The sequence below is a fragment of the Lithobates pipiens genome, unplaced genomic scaffold, assembly GCF_037356315.1.
Source record: "Lithobates pipiens isolate NorthernLeopardFrog02 unplaced genomic scaffold, aLitPip1_a1.2 Scaffold_19, whole genome shotgun sequence".
Lineage (NCBI taxonomy): Eukaryota > Metazoa > Chordata > Amphibia > Anura > Ranidae > Lithobates > Lithobates pipiens.
In genome coordinates, this window is record NW_027507764.1 from 27,580,014 (window position 1) to 27,601,727 (window position 21,714).

A 21,714-nucleotide genomic window follows, 5' to 3' on the forward strand; every position below is an offset into this window, starting at 1 on the left:
ACATTCCACAAATTCACAAAAAGGGGCAGAGTCTACCAGATTAAAAGGCAGCAGTTGTAGTGCTAGCAATTTGGCCAAGCTAGCATTTAGACGCTGAGCATGTGGATGGCTTGGACAGTATTTTTTTATGGTTCAGCAAATGGGATAGCGAAATTTGCCTGGTGAAATCAACAGGTGGTGTGCTGCTAGCAGATTGGGTGCAAGTACTTGTGGCACCTATTACTATACCTTCATTCTTCTCAGTGCAGATTTTTGAGAGGGCTTGAGGTATAGTAGGGGTTGAGATCACAAATGAGGAGCAAGGAGAAGTCTGCATTTTTGTATGATGTGGGTCTTTCAGGTGCTGTTGCCAATGGACTGCATAGCAGGTCGTCATATGTCTTGTAGTGCCTAAGCAGCTGGTGTTCTGGCCACGCTTTACAGAGATTGCAAACAGCAAAGCTGTGGTCTGCTGCACATGTGTTTAAAAAGCCCACACCAATGAACTTTTCAGCGGGGAGTCAGCAGCACCTTGCACCTGTGGAGCTCTGTGGTGTGATAGGGTGGCTGACCTTAAGGTGGAGGACATCCTGCCTCATTGGAGTTGTGCCTTCTCCTCCCTTCACTTTCCTCCTCTGTTCTTTCAGGCACCCAATACAGTCAGTGACCTCATCATCCCCTCCCTCCTCGTCACTGGAGCAAACTTGGCAGTATGGTGCAGCTGGGGGAGCATGACTGCTAGTTTCTTGTCATTCTGTGGTATCCCCTCTCTCTAGACTCACGTTAATCCCTTCCTCAACCTGGGAACCAACATCTGAGCCTTCAAATTGCTGCACATCCTCCAGCAGCATGTAACTGACACTATGGTCAAATAATTCTGGTGACTCGTCTGTGCATGATGGTGGGTCTACAGAAGCAGTAACTGTGGACAAGGAGCTGGTGGAATAGGCCATTTGGCAGCTGCATTGGAAGGTAAACTAGTATGAGCCTGGGTGACAGTGGAGGATAAGGAAGGCTTAGTTATCTACTCCACCAACTATTCTGCATGTTGTTCCTCAATAACATGGCCAGCAGCAGAAAAAAAAGACAAGCATGCTCCACCTGCAGAGGATGCACCATGTCCACGACCACCACTTTTCATTGTAGACACAGAGGCTGCTTTCCCTCTTTTATTGGCCTGTGAGCATCTGCCTCCCCTTGGTGGCCTTCTGGACTTTTTTCTATTTATTTTTTTCACACCGCACTACACTGTATTATATACTCTGCACTGCACTGTAGTATATACACTAGTACACTGCATTATATACTCTGCACTGCACTATATATACTGTACATTGAATTATATACTGTGACCACCTGCACTGTATTATATGCTGTACACCGACTGCACTGTATTATTTACTGTACACTGACTGCACTGTATTATATACTGTACACACTGCTTGCACTGTATTATGTACTGTACACTGACTGCACTGTATTATATACTGTACACACTGCTTGCACTGTATTATGTACTGTACACTGACTGCACTGTATTATATACTGTACAGCAACTGCACTGCATTATATATTGTACACCAACTGCAATGTATTATATACTGTACACTGACTGCAATGTATTATATACTGTACACGCCTACACTGTATTATATACTGTACACCGTCTACACTGTATTAGTTACTGTACACTGACTGCACTGTATTATATACTGTACACTGACTGCAATGTATTATATACTGTACACACTGTATTATATACTGTGTACACCGCCTGCCTGCACTGTTATATACTGTACACTGACTGCACTGTATTATATACTTTACACTGCCTTCACTTATATTCTGTACACCGAATGCACTGTATTATATACTGTACACACTGTATTATATACTGTACACTGCCTGCATGGTATTATATACTGTATACCAACAGCACTGTAGTATATACTGTACACTGACTGCACTGTATTATATACTGTACACACTATTATATACTGTGTACACTGCATGCACTGTATTATATACTGTACACTGACTGCATTGTATTATATACTGCCTGCACTGCATTCTATATTCTACACTGACTGCACTGTATTATATATACACTGCCTGCGCACTCTAGCCACTAACTAACCTGCCTACTCTATCTCCACTACAACAGATGACATACGACCTCTGTGTAAGCAGCCTTACATAGTGTGGGGCGTGGACTTAGCCCCTGAGCCATGATTGGCCAAAGGCACCCTGCCTTTGGCCAATCATTGCTCTGTCAGTACATTGCTCTGTTCTTGGCCAAAGCATGCAGGTCAGGTGCATGCTTTGGCCAATCAGCAGCGGTCATTGCACTGGGGGCGTCCTAAGAGCACCCCGTATGTTTGCTTTTTCTACGAACAAACGAACAACCAATGTTCGAGTCAAACTTACATTTGACTTGAACATCCAGACCATCCCTACCTGGGGCCAACCGAATACTGGTAGGCCTGCTTGACTTATGGGAAAGGGGGCTTCTATGTGTGAAGAACACAGAAGCCAGCTTTAGTGCCTGACACTCAGCGTGCCTCAGCAGTTGTCTTTTTCCATAAGGGAATTATCATGAAGGCCTCGTGAGCTAAGGCTTTAGCTCCCTCCAGCGTGGCTGGTTCATGTTCTCGCACCCACTGTCATAGCTCAGAAGGACATTTGAAAACAAATTGCTTCTTTAAGATTGCTTGGATAATCTCCTCATGGGGGGGGGGGGGGTTTCTTTCTCTCTTCCAGCCATAGCTGAAACACTAGGAATAGTTTGTGTGTGAACATTTTAAAAGAGGTCTTTCGGATGTGGGGTGTAGAATTGGGCCCAATAGGCCTCTGGTGAGACTGCATAGAAGTCCAGCACTGCCCTTCTTATTTTTTCATATTTCCGGCCCCCCTGTCTAGCAGCTTTACCACATGGCAGGTTTAATCTGTGGCTGGGGTTTCCAGTGGCTCACACTGGTGTTTAAAGTCCTGAAATAACCTTCCCACATGTCCTGTATCCTTTGAATGGTTTAAAGTCTTTCCTAGAGACTCTGGGGATCTCCCTTACTGCAGGGGGTGGCACAAAGTTAGCTGTGTGGTTCTTTACAACCTTCCACTCTCTTTGCCTTTTTTGTGCCTTTTCCATGGCTGCAAATTTCTTTTCTGTTGTAACATCCTTTCCCAGAATGGCAATTTCTTCCTTGTACCAGAGAGCCATGGAAATGCAGGTCAGGCAATCTCCTCCTGCCGCCCCGTTCTTCGCTGATGGAAACAGAGCGGCTCCTGGCAGATCATCCAGCTTTCACAACCACCGCTCTTTCTCTGATAAATTATGCAGATACTCCCACACTAGGTCATCCTCCTGCTCTTCCCGGGAGTTCTCCACGATGTCCATAGTGTCAGGAGGGACATAAGGGTAGTCCAGACCCCACTGCAGAGCAACTCTGTGCTGAACCTCCCGTTGGAATCTGGAAAACCTGGGCAGTTCTCAGGGCTTTCCTCTTCTGGGCAGGACACAGGCATCAGGGGACCTCTGAACCCACTGCCTGTATGTGGCTGCTCTGGTCTGGGTGGTGGATGGTGTGTTCACAAAAAGTTGTCTGCTGCTGATAGGGGCTCCTGCAGCTTCTTCAGTTCCCTCAGCAAAGTCTGGCACATCTCCTCCCTCAGACTGGACCTCCAGGACCTGGGAACCTCCTGTCTCCCATTTCTCCTCCATGCTACTGATGTAAGATGACCAGCATTTCAGGGACAGCTTTTGGTTCCTGGGCAGTACTTATGCCCCGTACACACGAGAGGACTTATGTCCGACAGACCTCCAAAGGAGTTCCGCCGGAGTTCCGCTGGAGTTCCGACGGAGTTCTGGCGGACTTTTCGACCGAACGGACTTGGACACACACCATCACACCAAACTCCGACGGAGTCGAACGTGATGACGTACGACTGGATTCGAATAAGGAAGTTCATAGCCAGTAGCCAATAGCTGCCCTAGCGTCGGTTTTAGTCCGTCGGAGTAGCATACACACGAGCGGATTTTTCGAAGGGGACCGGGTCCGGCGGAGTTCCGTCGGGAAAATTTGAAGCATGCTTCATTTCTAAAGTCCGTCAGACTTTAGCGAAGCTAAAGTCCGTTGCAGCCCACACACGATCGGATAGTCTGACGGACTCAGTCTGTCGGACTTTGGATGTCGAAAAGTCCGCTCGTGTGTACGCGGCCTTACAGTTACCAGGTCCCTGTCCAGGCCGCAGGCCACAACAGACTCCTTTTCCCTTATGTCACAAATGTTTGCAGGGCAGTCACCAGACTCAGACTCCAAACCGCCTTTCAGAGACCACTCCATGTCCGCTCCGCCTTCTGGAATTTCCACAGCTGCACACGACACAGTCCTGAGTGCAGGTTCACATTGTAGTACTGTGGCTCCTGCTGGCTTTATGCAAGCCCGATGAGCGGTTCGCCACAATGACCACACCAGATCCAGGCACTGACCACCGTGGTTGGTATCTAGCATTCTGGGCACAGCAAGCACATCCTATTAATCATCCAGAGGGCAAATACCCCATGATGCTCCAACCGGACACTAGTATTGACTAGTGTCTGCTCCTGCATGTTAGGCAGCCAGGTCAGCGATGGAAACACATACGATCTCTCCGCCATCTTGCTCCTCTGCCTCATGGTGTCTGCTAGCAGGGAACGCTGGGTCTCCTCTAGGGCATGGTGCCGCTCCCTCGCTTCCAGACAGGCTGGCATCTGCGAAACTCATAGGCAAATCCCTCCCCAGGTGCGCAGCTGTAACCCTTTGTTAGACGAACTGATGTTTGCAGGCATGCTGTAACTAGCAGGACTTGTCCAAGCATGTCGCCCGACACCGCCTGTGCTCGGGCAACTGAGATTAGATGACCGCTGACCCTTCCGGTGGTTGCCAGTAGCAACAACCAAGTTTGTAACCCATGTCTCACTGAAAGGAACACTTTTAGCACAGTACGCCTGTAGGCACCCGCAGGCTTACCCTGATCATCCCGGGCAACAGTAGACATCACCAGGAACACTTTACTGTTCAATGCAGGAATTTGGAGCAAAAGTTCAAGATGTCCAGCATTAGCAGATCGCTACAAATATTTGTAATCAAACTCAAGACATCCAGCATTAGCAGACTGCTGGATGTATTTGTAATCCATGGGTGTGATCGCCAGCCGTGGTTGCCACGGGTGACAACACATGGTAAAACAGTTCCTGAGTTGCAGGTTTTGCACAAGTGTCCATCCCAGATGTGGTTGGGGCTACTGGGCAAGCAGGACAGCAATAATTTGAACTTGAAGGCAGCTCCCGCTGGTTGCACTTGTTGCTGTAATACTGAATAGCAGGCAGAGCACATAAATCCTTTGCGGGTTCAATTCCTCAATGGTGGTGGAACAAAGTACAGTTCCCTAGCTTGATCAAGTTCGGTTGCTAGGGGAAATGTCTGCAGGTTACCTGTGAACAGATGTCCCAGACGAGCCCCCAAATGTAGCGGTACCCCCGTAGTGGCTGCTGAGCATTATGGTCTGTCTGTCACCCTGCCCAGCCAGGCATTCAGTTTTCAAGCACTCAGAGTCATTGAACAGTCCATGTACTTGTTTTTTTTTTGTATTTTTATTTTGGGGAATTAACTTGGATGGGGATAGGGGTGGTATGAGATGGCCAGTTGATTGTAGAACATTGCATGGACAAACTATATACACTCTCTATATATCTAACTCCCATCTTCTCTCCAGCACTAAACTTGCTTGCAGACTATTCCTCTTGACACCTTCAGCACAACACTTACTTGCACCTCCCAGACCAGCTAGTACTGTATTGATAGGCCTGACACTGGCTCAGCCAGACCTTAGAAACCGCCCTTTGCAGGCATGGACCGCGGGGCCCCTTTAGTGTAGAAAAATAGGAAAGTTCTAGTACTAGCTGTTCTTGTGGCTACTGAGCCCAGTACCACATCTTCAGGCCCCGCCAGCCCTCCTGGCTGCAGCTGCCTCTCTCTCCACTGCCTATGCCACCACAGTCCACTCCTTTGGTTCTGCAGCCATCCCAGATTGCAATCTCCCAGTCCTCTCAGGCGTGCCTCCCCTGTCCTCTCCTGACTGTGTGTCACCCACCAGCCCTCCTGGCTGTAACCTGTTGTTCCCCCCTGGAGACTTTCCCGGCGGTGCTCTCTCTTACTGTCCTCTCTTGCTCCTCCTGGCTAGGAAACCTCCACGTTTTCTTAGAGGGTCCCATCCACCCCTGAGACCAGGCCCAAGGTCACCCCCCTGACTAGGGAGCTCCCTCAAAGCCACAACAGCCTAGCACTCAATCTCCAGCTCTTCCATCCGAACAACTCCTCCTCCGCTGGGTTGACTCTGGGTATTTAAGGAGGTCTGCCCCTGACAATCCAATTTGGGGATTGGTCAGGGCTCCTCAAAATACGCCAGGCAGCTCCACCTCTCCTCTCCTCTTCTCTTTCCAGAATCTTCTAGAAAACTCTGCAAAGAAGAGGAAGGTCTTGGCAATGCTGCCTGGCAGTCACCAGCTCTACACTAAGCCACTCCCAGTCCATATTCTACCAAAACAAAAAGGCCTGGCTGCCATCCTGGCCTGCCTACATTTTCCTATTTTAACAATCCCCACTCTAGCTCCTATACTACTAGAGTGTGCTACACAGGCATTTATTGGGGAACTTGGATACACAGGAAGGGTTCACAGTCCACAGAGTGGCAATAAGTGTTTGAACCTTCCTGTATTGTCTTATGTTGTGCCTAACTCTGAGGAGGTATGCTGACCCCTTAAGAGACCCCTTCACTGGAACTAAGGGGCCAAGCCCAACCCCTGAAAAAAAAACCCCACACCATAATCCCCCCTCCACCAAATGATTTGGACCAGTGCACAAAGCAACGTACATAAAGACATGGATGAGCGAGTTTGGGGTGGAGGAATTTGACTGGTCTGCACAGAGCCCTGACTTCAACCCAATAGAATACTTTTGGGATAAAATAGAGTGGAGACTGCGGGCCAGGCCTACTTGTCCAACATCAATGCCTGACCTCACAAAATGTGCTTCTGGAAGAATGGTCAAACATTCCCATAGACACTCCTAAACCTTGTGGACGGCCTTCCCAGTTAAAGTTAAAGCTGATATAGCTGCAAAGGGTGGGCCAACGCAATATTGAACCCTACGGACAAAGATTGGGATGCCATTAAAGTTCATGTGCGTGTAAAGGCAGAAGTCACAATACTTTTGACAATATAGTGTGTGTATATATATATATATATATATATATATATATATATATATATATATATATATATATATATATATGTATAGTTATATTTTGGGAAGTATATCCTGAAAATGAATAAATATAATTCTGAATTACTGAAAGTGCATTGAATGTGAAATATAAGAATAAACTAACTTTATTCGATCAGTTACACTGTCTGATATAGATATTATATTTTCAGATTGAAGTTACTATTATTCCGTTCTTTGTTCTGTAGTGTAAGTCGGTCTCAGCCGATGTGTATAAAGTTCCGGTGATTGCATCTACTTCTGAGCAGAGCTGCCGGTGACTGAGAGGACCTCCTGTGTGCCATGAAATGTTCTCCGGTCTTCTGTGTCTGTTTCCTGCCGATACTCATCATTCCCATCACATCCTATGGAAAAGTATTGACCCGGAGATCTGGTTGTAGTATTAAGAGAGTAGAGCCATGGTTTGAGTATGAATATTACAAGAAGGGAGATTTCATCTTTGGAGGATTCATCTCTGCTCACTTGCACACCCTATTCGCTGCAGGGATTTTTCAACTAAGACGTGGTTGGGATGGTTTTAAACACATTTCCATGTGTTACAAGTAAGTTTCTATTTCTCATCTCACTCTCTCTGTATAACCCAACAAAGATAAATCTAATGTTTTGTCTTCATTATCATTGTATTGCGTTATGGAAATTTACAAAACGTATCTGCTGATGTTTTATATATTGTCTCCTTATTAGAATCCAGTCTGTGTTTCTCCAATATGCATGTAATACATGGGGCTTCCATAATATTGTGTTTTCAGGCCATGCTGGGATTTCTGATAAATAGTCATGTCATATCCTTATAGATGGATCCTGCAGATGGTTCCATCTGTTCCAGGAGAGAGGGAGGGAGGGAGGTGTCCTGACTTTCTAGAACTCGTGTGTATGATCTACACCTATTCAGGGATGTTCACAATAAAGTATAGCAGTAAGTCAGCCTGGTGAAAAAAATTACTGAATAGCAATTACTCAGGTATGCAACACTGTACCCAAATTCAAATTTTTTTTATCATTTTTATAGACAGATAGAGCTTTCTTTTGGGGATATTTAATCACGGCTGGATTTTTTTAATTTTTTGCTATATAAATGAAAAAACACTGAAATTAAAAAAAAAAAATTGCGTTTCTTAGTTTATTTTATAAAATTTTGCAAATAAATAATCTTTCTTCATAAATGTAGACCAACGTGTATTCTGCTAACTTTTTTGGTAGAAAATAACCCAAATCGGTGTATATTATTTAGTATTTGTGGAAGTTATAGAGTCTGCAAACTATGGTATATATATTTGAAAATTGATCAGTCCTAATGAAATGACTACCTATATCATTCCTTAAAGGCCCTAAAATGTCAGGATAGAACAAATACCCCCCAAATGACACCTTTTTGGAAAGTAGACAGTCTGAGGTAATTAGTAAGAGATGTGGTGAGTTTTTTGAAGTTGTAATTTTTACCAATATTTTTGGGAAAATTATGAAAGTAAATAAAGTGTGTTTTTCCACAAAGTTGGCATTTTAAGTTCTCACACACAGCATAGACATACCTAAAATGACACCCCAACATATATTCTGCTATTACTCCTGGGTATGGTGATACCATATGTGGGACTTTTTTTTTTTTTTTTTTACAGCTTAGCCACATAGACAGGCCCAAAATCAAATGAGCAACTAAATAATATAAAATAATATAAAAAATAAATAAAATGGCAGCATTTATTAAGAAAAAAATATTCCATCTTTGAGGTCTTACCTATCGGTAAGTGGCATGTGAGCGGGGTGCGCACTCGGGTGTGAAGGGGTGTATACACACACAGTATCATTGGATTTGGGAGTCGCATACATTCATTTATGGACTGTCGGCACTGAGAATATATTGATGGACTGCTTTGCACTGAGCTCTTTTCCTATATAAATTTTACTTGGATGTTTCTGAGTCAATTTTTGCACATAATCATGTTTGTTTAAACACTTTATTTGCTTTATCATTTGATTGAAGTATTGATGCACTAGCACTTTATATTGATAGCACGACATGTTTTATTTATAGTATTTGTTAGCTATTATTATATAATACATAATATTAATAATATGATATAATATTATATAATACATAGAATTAGTTAGCATGTGGATATACAGTGAGTTCAGCTGTCACTGTTTTAGTTTTTAGTTACTCAGATCATTGCAGTTTTTACACTTCACACAAACATTTTTGTTTTCAGGATTGTATAAACGTTGTCCACATAAAGGTGGTACCCCTGCTTGAAGAGGGGTTATACAAGGTCCCGGGCAATTTTTCTGCTGGTCCCCATAAAGTTTGAGCAATCAGGGGGATCCAACTGACTGTCCTTTCCTCCATAAACTTGGAAATTGTACAAATACCCATGTGACCCCTTCACAGAGTTTGTATATTTTCACTCCGTATCTGGTCCATTTACTTGGAATGTATTGTTTTATGACCAGCCTCCCGGTAAAATGAACAAGGGACTCCTCGACACATATGTTTGTCAGGACAATATATTTGAGAAAATTTTAGGTTAAAATAATTGATCAGTGACCTAATTTTATAAAGTTTGTTATACCTGGGCACAGGGTTTGTCATACCCGGGCACAGGGATAGTCGTTGGATTTTATTGTTTAGTATTTTATAGCGGGTTCTGGACATAGTGGCGGAATAGATTGGCATATATGGTTATTGGGATTTGTGGACCAATAAGCCTGCAGTTCTTTTTTTTTTTTAAGTGCCACGTTTAGTCTGAGGCCAAGAAACACTTTAAATTCTTGAATTGTCAGGGGTTTCCACTCAAACGCATTGGGGATTTTGGTGATATACTGCTGGTCATAAAGGTTGCATTGGTCCACAACTGAATAAAAAAAAAAAATCTTCTGTGAAAAATAAATTAGAAGTCAATGGGAGTAAAATTGTGGGTTTCTGCCTGAATGCCTGGCTGCACTATGAATATGAAGATTATAGGTGTTCCTGAATTTGAAGGTAGCCACGAAAGGTTAAAAAGTACGTCTGGGCTACAGCAATATGGGCCATAATCCTTGGTGGCCTTTCACTTTGGTGAATTGCACTGCTAGTCCTAGCCATGTCACAGGGAGGTATAGAGCTGCTGGTGGTAGCCTGCTGCTCCTCAAAATGCCTCATCATTTTTGTTGGAACCCTTTCTTCTTCTGAATTAGATACTGAACTGAGGCTGTCTACAGGTTCATATTCAGAATCAGAGTCTGACAATGAGTTCCTCGCTACTCGCATCTTTCCTACTCAGAACTTGGAACGCCTCTTCGCTGGTGTAGATTTTTTTGGACATAGCATTATCCCTGCACCACCTGCAACCCTCTTCCAGCACTTTTAATCTAGAATTCCTCTCTTCTGCTCCTCATGCCCTCTCTTCCAAAACGTCTCACCTCTGCATCTCCTGCACACTGCTCATTCATTCCCTCTTCTGCAACCCCTCTTCCAGCACTGCTCATCTCTGCACCTCCTGCACTCCTCTTCCAGCACTGCTCACCCCCAGGACACTGAGCAATAGAGATTTCCAAATTTTTAAAAGTTACTATGTTTACCAGATATCATTAGCAGTTTACTGTTTGTAATTTAAGTTTTCTGCAATTGTCTTTTAACTTTTAATTATTATTGAATGAAAACCTCTCAATATCTTGCAGTGTTGACCTTGAAGAGTACAAAAGCATCTTTGCGATGATTTTACTTGTCAATCATATTAACAATGACCCTAATTTTCTGCCCAATATTACCCTGGGCTATTATATAGTTAGTACATGTAATGATCCAATGAAAACTTTGGGATATACCATAAAGATATTGTCTGGAAGAAAGGACGCTCCTAACTATTACTGTAAACCATATGGAGAAGTGTCTGGTTTTATTGGTGACAGCTCTCGCAATACAAATCAGGCGTTGGCCCAGTTACTTAGTCTGTATCGGTATACACAGGTAAATAATCACTTCATTATATTATGTATGTAACATGGAGGGTCCAATAGATGGCTTAGTACAATCTAGGTGGTTTTTTTTGTAGCTTTCCTGTTCTAGAATAAGTGCAGGTCAAAATGAACAGAAAGTTGTGCCATTTGTTTAAAGAATATGTTACTCCAATATTTCCCATTCCTGATATGTGCCTGCTGTACCATGTACCGGTATGAAAAATGTATCTGGTTCTCTCTGTATTGCTTCCTTTGTGTGAAATCCCTGGTGTTCCAGGCAGTCCCTCTGCTTTCCTAATAAAAACTGACCATGATGTTACATGGTACACCCATATTGAAGCTTGTAAAGGTTGAGTAACACTGTCAGTAGCTAGGTGGTGCTGTTGCAGAGTTTGTTTGGCGCGATAGTCAGTTGCTGGGACAGCACGGCGTGAGAGGCAGTGTGAGAGCGGAGGACCAGACTCCTCCCTGACCAAGATTGAAAGTGGGTGACCCAGGGACCTACAGTGGGGGGAGAGCGAAACATTGTGGTGGTGGAGCGGGAGTAACCAGGGACAGTAATCGCCCCACAGATGTGGACAGAGGAGGAAGGAGAACATCCAGCGGGACCTGGAGGTGGAAGGCTGACAGGGAGAGGTGGTGGGTAAGTGAAGGGCAGACCGGAGGGAGAGTGTGAGACTGATCAGTGAAGCGGTGGCACTGAAGGTGACTGACTACTAGTGTCAGATTATAGAGGAGGCTGTGCAGAGCGACACAGAGACACAAACCGCAAAACCTGACTGACAGTGTAGGTGAGTACCTGAGTATTGTGAGTAACGTGGCACTCAATACACCCAACTAGACTGCGCTTTAACCACTTATCGGCGGTGACAGCGACACCTGCAGTCAAGGAGAACTCCAGCCAGATTGGTACTGAAACCATAATTTAGCACAATTAGCCCTAAAACCCAACTGTGGTTTCAGAAATATTAATTTTCAAAAACATATAGCGCATGCTCATCAGGAGCCGGCGCTACATACTCCCCCCTCCCATTTAGATGATGTCCTCATCGTGTGGGAAAGAAAGAAAAAAACACTTTCAGTCCTAGAAAAATGAAGTACCTGAACTTTAAGGTTGGGGATGGGAAATGGAAAGCAAACACACAAAAGAAACATTGAACAATGTAATATTATTAACAATTGACACAAGCAAGTCACATGTTACACAACCCAATTCCTGACTATCTACACCACCCACTCTCTGGTAGCTTGATAGATGCTCTTGGTGACTCCTGGAAAGAAAAAAACAAACACACAACAGAACAGTAAAACATATGCTACTCCTATATTACTAGAAGGCAGAGTCTCATCCTCATCAGACAATGAGACTCTCTCTCCTTACTGCTGGAAATTGTCATGCTAGTGTACAAGAGACCAAACATTTTTGTGCAAAACCCACACCACCTAGTGATAAGAGTAATGAAATGCAAGTACTTATTTTTTTTTAAATCAGAAAAGATTTTATTTGAAATACCACATTACCACAAACACAGGTATAGCACAGTGTATTACAACAGATTACAAAACTCACAGCTTAGATTTACCTTTCGACTACTAGTATAAAAGTTACAGTAACCTGACTGGGAACATCCAGTCATAAGAAAGAGTTTTATATTACTAGTGGCTCTGTGGATCGAGAAGAAAACAAAAGGGTAACAGTGGAAAAAAAAAAAAAAAAAAGGGAGAAAGACCAAAAAAAAAAAAAAAAACCCCCGTTCAGAATACACATTAGGTTTGCGATAAGGGGTGGGATCAATTCTCAAAGCCTTGTGATCGTAGAACATCATTTCAGGCTGCACAGTCTAATATTAACTTTTGTTTTCTCTTTTTGTCTGTTTCCTTTCCCTTCCCCCCCCCCTTCCCTTGCGTTCTATAGTGATCGTATAGACAGCCGGGGGTATAGAAATTTCCATGCCAAGTTGGTTGTTACCCCTGTAATAATCTATATTTGACCAACTGATGAGGAGCAAGCCCCGGGCCTCTAACCAGTCCCGCCACATGGTGTAGAATTTTTGAGGCACATTTCTATGCTGGTATGTCAGTTTCTCTCTAATTAACATTGCGTTTACACGGTCAACCCATTGATGCCTGGTGGGGACCCTGGGGGTGATCCAGAATTGTGCTGTCAATTTTCGAGCTATATAAGGTAGCCAAATTATCGCTGTATGGGCAGCTGGTGCCAGCTTCTCCTCATCCAGGGCACCCAACAAGCATACCACGGGAGTCTTAGGAATGACCACTGTAAACACTTGAGAGATTACCTCTAGGACCCCTGTCCAATATCAGAAAAGTTTCAGGCATTTCCAGAACATATGTAAGAGATCCTCATGATCTCTCCTACACTTTGGACAAAGAGGCGTATCTCGCAATCCCCACTTGTAAAGTTTAACAGGTGTTCTATAGGCCCTGTGTAATAAATATAAGTGTGGTAGTTTTTGTGAGGCTGACACTGACACCAGGGGAGCAGAGATAAGACAAAGGTTCCAGGTTTCCCCCATTAATTGGGCCGATATCCCCCTCCCATCCACGTTTGTAGGGTAAACAAGTTGGGTCCTGCAGCGCATTTAGTATGAGATTATATCCTCTGGAAATCATCCCCTTTTTTACCTTCTCCATCATAATCATTTGCACAATAGTATGGTCAGTCAGTAAAAGTGACGTAATCCTAGATTGCATTTGCAGGGCATGCCTCATTTGCAGATATTTAAAGAATTCCTTACGTGGGATGCCATATTCTGCCTGGATGTCCGTAAATGATTTAAGAACTTTTCCTCTATACAAGTGCATCATATACTGGATCCCAGCTGCCTCCAAGCTCCTAAACCCTTTCAGTTTTAGTAGTTCCCTATAGTTTGAGTTCCTCCATATAGGGGTGAGTGGCAAAAATCCTTTTATGCCCAACAATTGCTTGACATGTTTCCACAGTGTTCTCAGTAGAGCTATAGTAGGACTTCCCTTGTGCAGATGCATATATCCTGTCTCCAACGTGGATAATGCGGGAGAGTCATCTATTGCTAACGGAGAAAAGAGTCCTGCGCAAATGATGCCACTACTATATATATAAATATATAAATAAATCAAAATTAGCTAAGTGCAACAACAACATGTGAAAAAATCAAATAAAAATAAATAAATAGTCCATATAAAAATAAGCACCAAAAAATGTTGAAAAAGATGATGAAAAAAACAATGAAGAGGACAGTCAGGGCTTCCAGAACTCTCACCTTAAGACAGAGAAAACAGGCTCATCAAAAAACACAGGGGGTCTCCCATTTCATTCCTCATAGACAGCCATCAGGGAAATCCAGATAAAAGATGTAGATACCTCATTCAGCCACTAGAGGGCCATTATTAGCATAGATGCTTATACTGTTAATCCCAGGATGTATTCCATAGTGTATGGCTCAAAACAAGAGGGGAGAGGGGAAGGGAGAGAGAAAGGAGGCTCCAATGGTGTAGTATGTAACGTTAAAGGATCAATTTATTTAATATAAACCAGAGACTCTCACATTAAAACTAAGATAAAACAGCACAGCAAGGTGAATAAAGATGGTGGCGTGGCGTCTTCCGCCAGTCTTACTCTACTTCCGGTACGTCCTACGGCCACTCCCTACGCGTTATGTCATACCACGTGACTTCTTCATGGGGATCTATTGCTAAGCTTAAGATTTTACGGATTGGGTCTGATGAGTCCTCCAAACCCCACCCGCCCAGTTGTTGTAACTGAGAGGCGAGGAAGTAGGCTCTCACATGCGGGACTGCCAAACCCCCCCTTCTCTTTATTGTATTGCAGGGTGGACAGGCTAATTCTAGCTGATTTTTTACGCCACACCAGCTCCCTGAACTGAGAGTCAATTTTGTTAAACCAGCGCCGGGGGATCCATACTGGGGAGTTGAGACATATATACAGAAGTTGTGGCGCCCACACCATTTTTATAAGGTTTGCTCTTCCCACCACTTTATTCAATAGAGGGACAAGGTTAAGGGATATGTATTGAGATATATCAGGGGATACCTGTACACCCAGGTAATGGAAAGAGGTTACTATCTGTATCATCGATGCACAATCAGGCAGAGGTTTAGTCATTAAGTCTAGGGGCATTAATACCGATTTGTTCCAATTAATTGAAAAGCCGGATAGGGTACCAAAGCTGTTAATCAGACTCATAACCGCAGTCAACGAGCCCTCTGTGTCCCCCAGATAAAGTAGGGTGTGGTCAGCATATAAAGATAACACGTCTGTCCCTGTGCTTCGCCGGAATTCTAAAATCCCAGCGTCTCCCCACACCCTCGCGGCAAGTGGCTCCAGTGCCAAGGCAAACGGCAGGGGCGACAATGGGCACCCCTGTCTAGTGCCTCTGAACAGTGGGAAAGGTTCAGATAATTCACCGTTAACCCTAAGTCTGGCAGACGGCCAGGCATATAACGACTTGACCCACCTAATAAAATTGTCTCCAAGACCCACCCGATCCAGAACCTTCCACAGGTAAGGCCACTCGACGCTGTCTAAGGCCTTAGCTGCGTACAATGAAAGAATGGCTTGGTTGCCAGGATTCTCGACTGGGATCTGGATATTCAGAAAAAGGCACCTGATATTCTGGGCTGTGAATCTAGTGGGTATGAATCCCGATTGGTCTCTGTGAACCAGTTGTTGTACTACATGGGACAGTCTGGTTGCCAGCACCCTGGCCAAGAGCTTAACATCAGTCGTAAGCAAGGATATGGGCCTGTAAGAATCAGGGGAAGTGGCCTCTTTACCCGGTTTCAAGAGCACTATGATGATTGCTTCATTCATGGAGTCCGGCAATATGCCGTCTTCCAACGCCCTATTGTATACCTTCAGGAGCATAGGCAATAGTGTGTCAGCATATCGCTTGTATACCTTGGATGGGATGCCATCGGCCCCTGGGGATTTATTATTATGGGTTTGTGCCAAAGCCAAGGCCAATGCATCTTCTGTCAGTGGTGCATCTAATAGCACCGCATCCGAGGCAGACAGTCGAGGCAGCACACACCCATCGAGAAAACTGGTTATGTCAGCTTCACTGGGGTGTATTTTAGATAGGTCTACAAAAAAGGAGTGAAATATTTGGAGCACTGCAGAGGTGCCCGTTTGGCTCACACCCTGTGCATCACACAGAGAGGGAACCATGGATGTGGATCCTTGAGCCCGCACTAGCAAGGCCAGCATGTGCCCAGTGGCCCCTACCTCCTCAAAGTGAGTCTGCTGTAGGAAAAAACATTTGTTTTCAGCTAATTGTAGAGCCAATTGGCTAGACATGGATTGCGCCCCTAGCCAAGCCTTTTTTGTGTCCTCCGTGGGGTCGGCAATATAAGCATTTTCGGATTCCCTAAGTACTCTGTAAACCTCTGCTTCCCAGGCTTTAGTATTTGTTTTGATTCTATTAATTTCCGTGATGAATTGGCCCCGTAAAAATGCCTTGGTGGTATCCCAGACAATTCCCAACTAAACTGAATTTAGGTTATCTTGAAGAAAGAACTTAAGTCTTTCCCTAATCGGATCAGGGGAAGGGAGTAATGCGAGCCAGAATGGGTTAAGCTTCCAACTTCTGGGTTTGGTGTTAGTGGGCAGTTTAATCTCTACCCAAAATGAGGAGTGATCTGACACATGCCTGTCTCCATAACCCAAATCCACAACCAGTGGAAGGAGAGCAGCGTTCCCCAGTCCCAGGTCAATCCTAGACAGGCTTCCATGGGTCGCGGAACAGCAGGAATACTGTCTAGTATGTGCATGGTGCAAACGCCACACATCCATTAGATTGAGTTCCCTGAGCAGGCCCGCAAAGGGGGTTGTACCCCCCCATGGATGCTTGCAGCAGCCGGCACCGGTAGTTCATCCCAAACATGGTTCAAATAGTTATTAAAATTGCCCACTGCTACCAGCGGTACACCCGGGAACTGCACCATGAACCTGGCCAAGGTTTTAAGGATTTCAGACGAGTAAGGGGGTGGTATATATATATATATATATATATATATATATATATATATATATATATATGCCTGCTATGATACATTGCATATGGGAGACAGTACATAATAGAAAGATAAACCTTCTCTCTGAGTCTATAAGCTCCCTGGAACAGGTAAACTGAGTGTCTTGACGGATCAGAACACTCACTCCCCTAGCATAGGTTGAGTATGTAGAGTGGTACTGGGTAGTATATACTTTGGGGTTAAGGCTGGGAGTAGTATGCGATGGGAAGTGGGTCTCCTGCAGGTACACAACCCCCGCTCCCATAGCCTTAAGGTGTCTCAATATTGCAACTCTCTTTATAGGATTACTTAAACCTCTAACATTCCATGAAACAATCTTAATGGTTGCCATCATTTAAACGTATTATGAGTATAGATATGACCACACTGGTATCCTTTCCCAGGGAAACAATGCATAGGGTAACCATGAGAGAGTATAGGAACAATTGAGATACACCTGGCTTTTGGGATACTGGAAATACCTTTAGCCAGTCCAAAAATGTCCATTCTGATGGAAGGTCGCAGATGAGTAGCAGGCCTTTCGGGTCGGCAGCCGTAGTCCCATGGTATTCTGAGGGAAAAGAAAAGAAAAGGGAAAAAGGAAAAGAAAGGAACAACAACCGGGTAGGGCCCGGTAAGAACGTTGACGGCTGAGGAGCCAACCAGGCTCTCAGCCTTTTGGGTTGCAGAGTAAACGACCTCCAGGTCTCCTGCCCTGGAGGGGGGAAGGCAGTGGAAACACTCTTAGAAGTGACTTCTAGTTGGTGAGTGGGATTTCACAGTGAGCAGCAACATGGGACAACTTGCAGTACAAAAAAAAATCAAAGTTCTCCCGTCTCCGCCGGATTTGCAGAAGAGTGTCCCATTCTTGTCAGAGATAAAGTACGCACAGAATTAGGCCGGGCGCTGTTGTCTATCGTCTTTAAGCGCCCTGTCCTCCCGATCCAGCCACTGTGCAGCCACAGCAGGGCGTTCAAAAAAGTGGGTCATTCCAAGGGCCATCACTCGAAGTCGAGCAGGGTATAGCATGCCATATTGCACATTTAGATCTCTTAGCCGTCTTTTGACATCATTAAATGTTGCGCGCCGTTTTTGCAACTCTGCAGAAAAATCAGGGAACAGTGAGATTCTGGAGTTATCAATCGCCATCTTGCCAGATAGGGATCTTGCTTTGGACAATATCGCGTCTCTGTCCTTATAGTTGAGCAACTTAAATAGAAAAGGCCTAGGATGATTGCCCGGGGGTAGGGGGCAGTAAGTACCCGGTGGACCCGTTCCACTGCAAAGAGCGGGGAGAAGGACTCCTTTCCAAATGTGGATATCAGCCATTGCTCTATGAAATCCATTGGGATTTTACCCTCGGCCCTCTCCGGGATGCCCAGGACATGAACATTATTGCGCCTCATGCGATTTTCCATTTCGTCCAGATGCATTGCATGCTGCTCAGTTAAATGATAATTAAACTTCAGATCTCTTTGCATTGGTGCCATGTCATCTTCCACTGTGCTGAGTCTACCCTCCAGTGCAGATGTTCTCTCCCTAAGTTTCTGCATGTCTTGGCGTACGAATGATATTTCAGCCTTCACACCCTTAACTTCGGTAGACAGGGCATTTATGGACATATTGCAGGAAGTGATTGCTGTGAGTATGTCTCTGAGTGTGGGTTCTGTGTCATCTGCACTGGGGGGGCTAATCTGAGGCCCAGCAGAACTACTTCTAGGAGTACTCACAGTGTTCCATGAGGGCAACAGACCATCTGTATCCTTCAGGGGGACAGTATCATCCTCTCCAAGTGATCCCCCCATGGAATCCCCGATGGCAGGCTGGCCGGCCAGGGCGTCCTTATAGGACCGACCGCCGAACAGAAACTTTTGGGCTGCCTCCTTGTATGTGTCCTTGGCTGTGTGGCGGGAGCCGGCACCATCTTGGCCCTGCATGTCCGTCTGAGATTTGCCTCCTGTGTGTCTTCTGGACATAGTGGCGGCTGCAAACTCGTGACCGAACAAACCCTGAGTGTCTCCCGGTTGCTGTCGGGTCTTTGTGGGGCGGCTACGTGGCCCAGTAACTGTGGGGACAGGATGAATGCTCGGATGGCCGACGAAGCTGCTGGAGCAAGCTTCCTGCTACATTCACCGCTAAGCCACGCCCCCCGCAAGTACTTCTTTAAAACAATTGCTGTGGCCGTGGATGACCTTGACAGGAAGCTTTCTTAGGAAACCTAGCTCTACCTAGCTAACCCCACAGTTCTTGTATTTCAAAAAAAAAAAACTCTTTTGAGCCAAGAAAAACAGTTCTGATAGTTATTCTACCAATAAAAACTTGGGTCAGGCAAAGTCAGTCTTTTCCCCTGAGCGTCTACCGTAGTGATGAAGTAGACAACATTGTCCCTTCCTGGTCGGCAATTAACAACTTTGTCTGTGTAAATATGTCTCCCAAAACTCCAATGCTGGAGACATCCAGTGAACCACTCATACATATCAGGGGAACATACTTTCTTCCGGAATGGTTTAGGCACTTTTAGATAGTCCCATACATCACTTGCATACCAGTCCTCTCGATTCTGCTCAATTTCCTTCATAATCTCCTTAGGAACGGCAGTCCATATTCTATTGCCACCCGCTTATTCAGCAGCCGCTGGGACCGTGCGAGCCTGGGCAGGGCTCGAGCACTTCCATCCCCGGGAGGCACACAGGAATTTGGTGATTTTCGCACTAATGCAAATGTCGCTTTCTTAGGCTCAGGTAAATTTACAGGTTTTGGCAAAGTCAAATCTATAGTAGTAGGGGTTCCCGCCCGAGGCGATGCACTCCCCGAATTAAGGGCTAACCAGCCGGAAACACTGCAAGCTGCGGCCACATCATCCTCATTTGCCCACAACATCTCCTGGGACAAAGTCTCAAACAGATCGTCACCCCCAACATCGGAGAGGGAATGTATCTCCGCATCCCCCAACTTCTCCGCTGGCAAATAATTATGTACAGTCCCGCTTAACACAATTTCCCCAGATTTCTCACCGGTAACTGTGGCGGACTTCTCGGGAAACGGTCTCCTTTCTCTGATCCGATCCGGGTAAAGTCTGGGATGGGCCTCTACTGCGGCCGCAGGAGGCCTTGACATAGCCCACTCTCTTTGAGGCAGGCACGGTAGTGGTGGTGACAGTGGATGAAGTTGTGTCCATGACATCCGGAGTAGTTCCTCCGGTAACAGTAGTGACAGTATCTCCCTCCGGGACAATAGACTCCTCAGTGGCAACGCCCGTGGCCCAGTCTATGCGGTACGCCATAGGCGGCACGATGGGTTGTTCCACCTTGAACGGGTATTCTCCACACCGCAGGCAATGAGCAAACGGCCGGGGACTTGCGACCTGTCCCTCACACTTTCCGCAGAGCATTCCAAGGGCCTCAATGTCTCACACTCGTGGGATTTCCCACCGAAGGCATCCTGGGTCTCATAATGGACGATGTCCCTGGCACTGGGAACATTTTCACTTTTTCCGCAACAGGACACAACCTACTTCCTCTTTCTCCTAAGACACACTCACGGGGTGCCTCGTGCAGGGAAAAGAAACAGGCAAGACTCCACCCACTGGTTCCTCTGGTCACGCAACTCGCTGGCTTTTTCCAACACCACCCACAGTTTGCGCGCCAACAGTGGAGACATCATACACACTGAACCAAAAATATAATAATACAATTTCAAAATCCAATATAATAATTATTAATCCAATGGAGAGAGAAAAAAAAAGTAGCAAAAGTTTTTTAAAGTAAACATTAGTTCCTTCTTTCCCCAATGACCCCAAACATTTCTCATATGGGAATGCACATATTATAAACAATGGCCCCCATGGGCATTCAATGCTGTATACGGTTTGTCCAGCCACTTTGCCCACACTTCATCATACTTACTAGGACAACCCCTATTCATGTAAGTATCTCTATACAATGGAAGATTATTATTTACCAATTGTTTCCAATATGAGAGCGCAGGGGACCGAGATTTCTTCCAATGCGGCGCAATAGCTTTTCTTGCGTAAAATAATGTTATATTAGCAAACACTCGCTCAGACACTATGGGAAGAATAGTCTCTATCAGGCCCAGTAGACAGACAGACAAGGGAACAGAAGTTATAGAGTTCAATAGATCCACCACTTCCACCCAAAAGATATCTATATATGGACAAGTCCAGAAAATATGCGTAAAATCCCCCTGATTCGCGCCACATCACCAACACTCCAAAGAGCACACAGGATTTATCTTTTTCCTTGTCAAAAGTTTTTTATTGATCATACAACAAATTAAAAGTGTATTAATTACATGTAAAAAGATACATAGTCTAAGTTCTTTTGCTACACAGTAATACTCATATAAATGTTTTATGAAATTTTAAACATTAATAGTCAGGTACACATGACTCAAAATAAAGGTGAAAAGAAATACATTAACTTCT

General features: G+C 44.8%; 1 protein-coding gene across 1 annotated transcript in view; it reads left to right on the plus strand.

The window, feature by feature from the left end:
- The first annotated feature begins 7,408 nt into the window (after positions 1-7,408).
- Positions 7,409-21,714, plus strand: part of LOC143998165 (vomeronasal type-2 receptor 26-like) — a 127,408-nt gene continuing 113,102 nt past the window's right edge. Inside the window, exons 1-2 of the mRNA XM_077493897.1 lie at positions 7,409-7,840; positions 10,953-11,241. Of these exons, the coding sequence (XP_077350023.1) occupies positions 7,581-7,840; positions 10,953-11,241 (549 nt within the window). The 5' untranslated portion in view covers positions 7,409-7,580. The remainder of the gene's footprint in view (positions 7,841-10,952; positions 11,242-21,714) is intronic.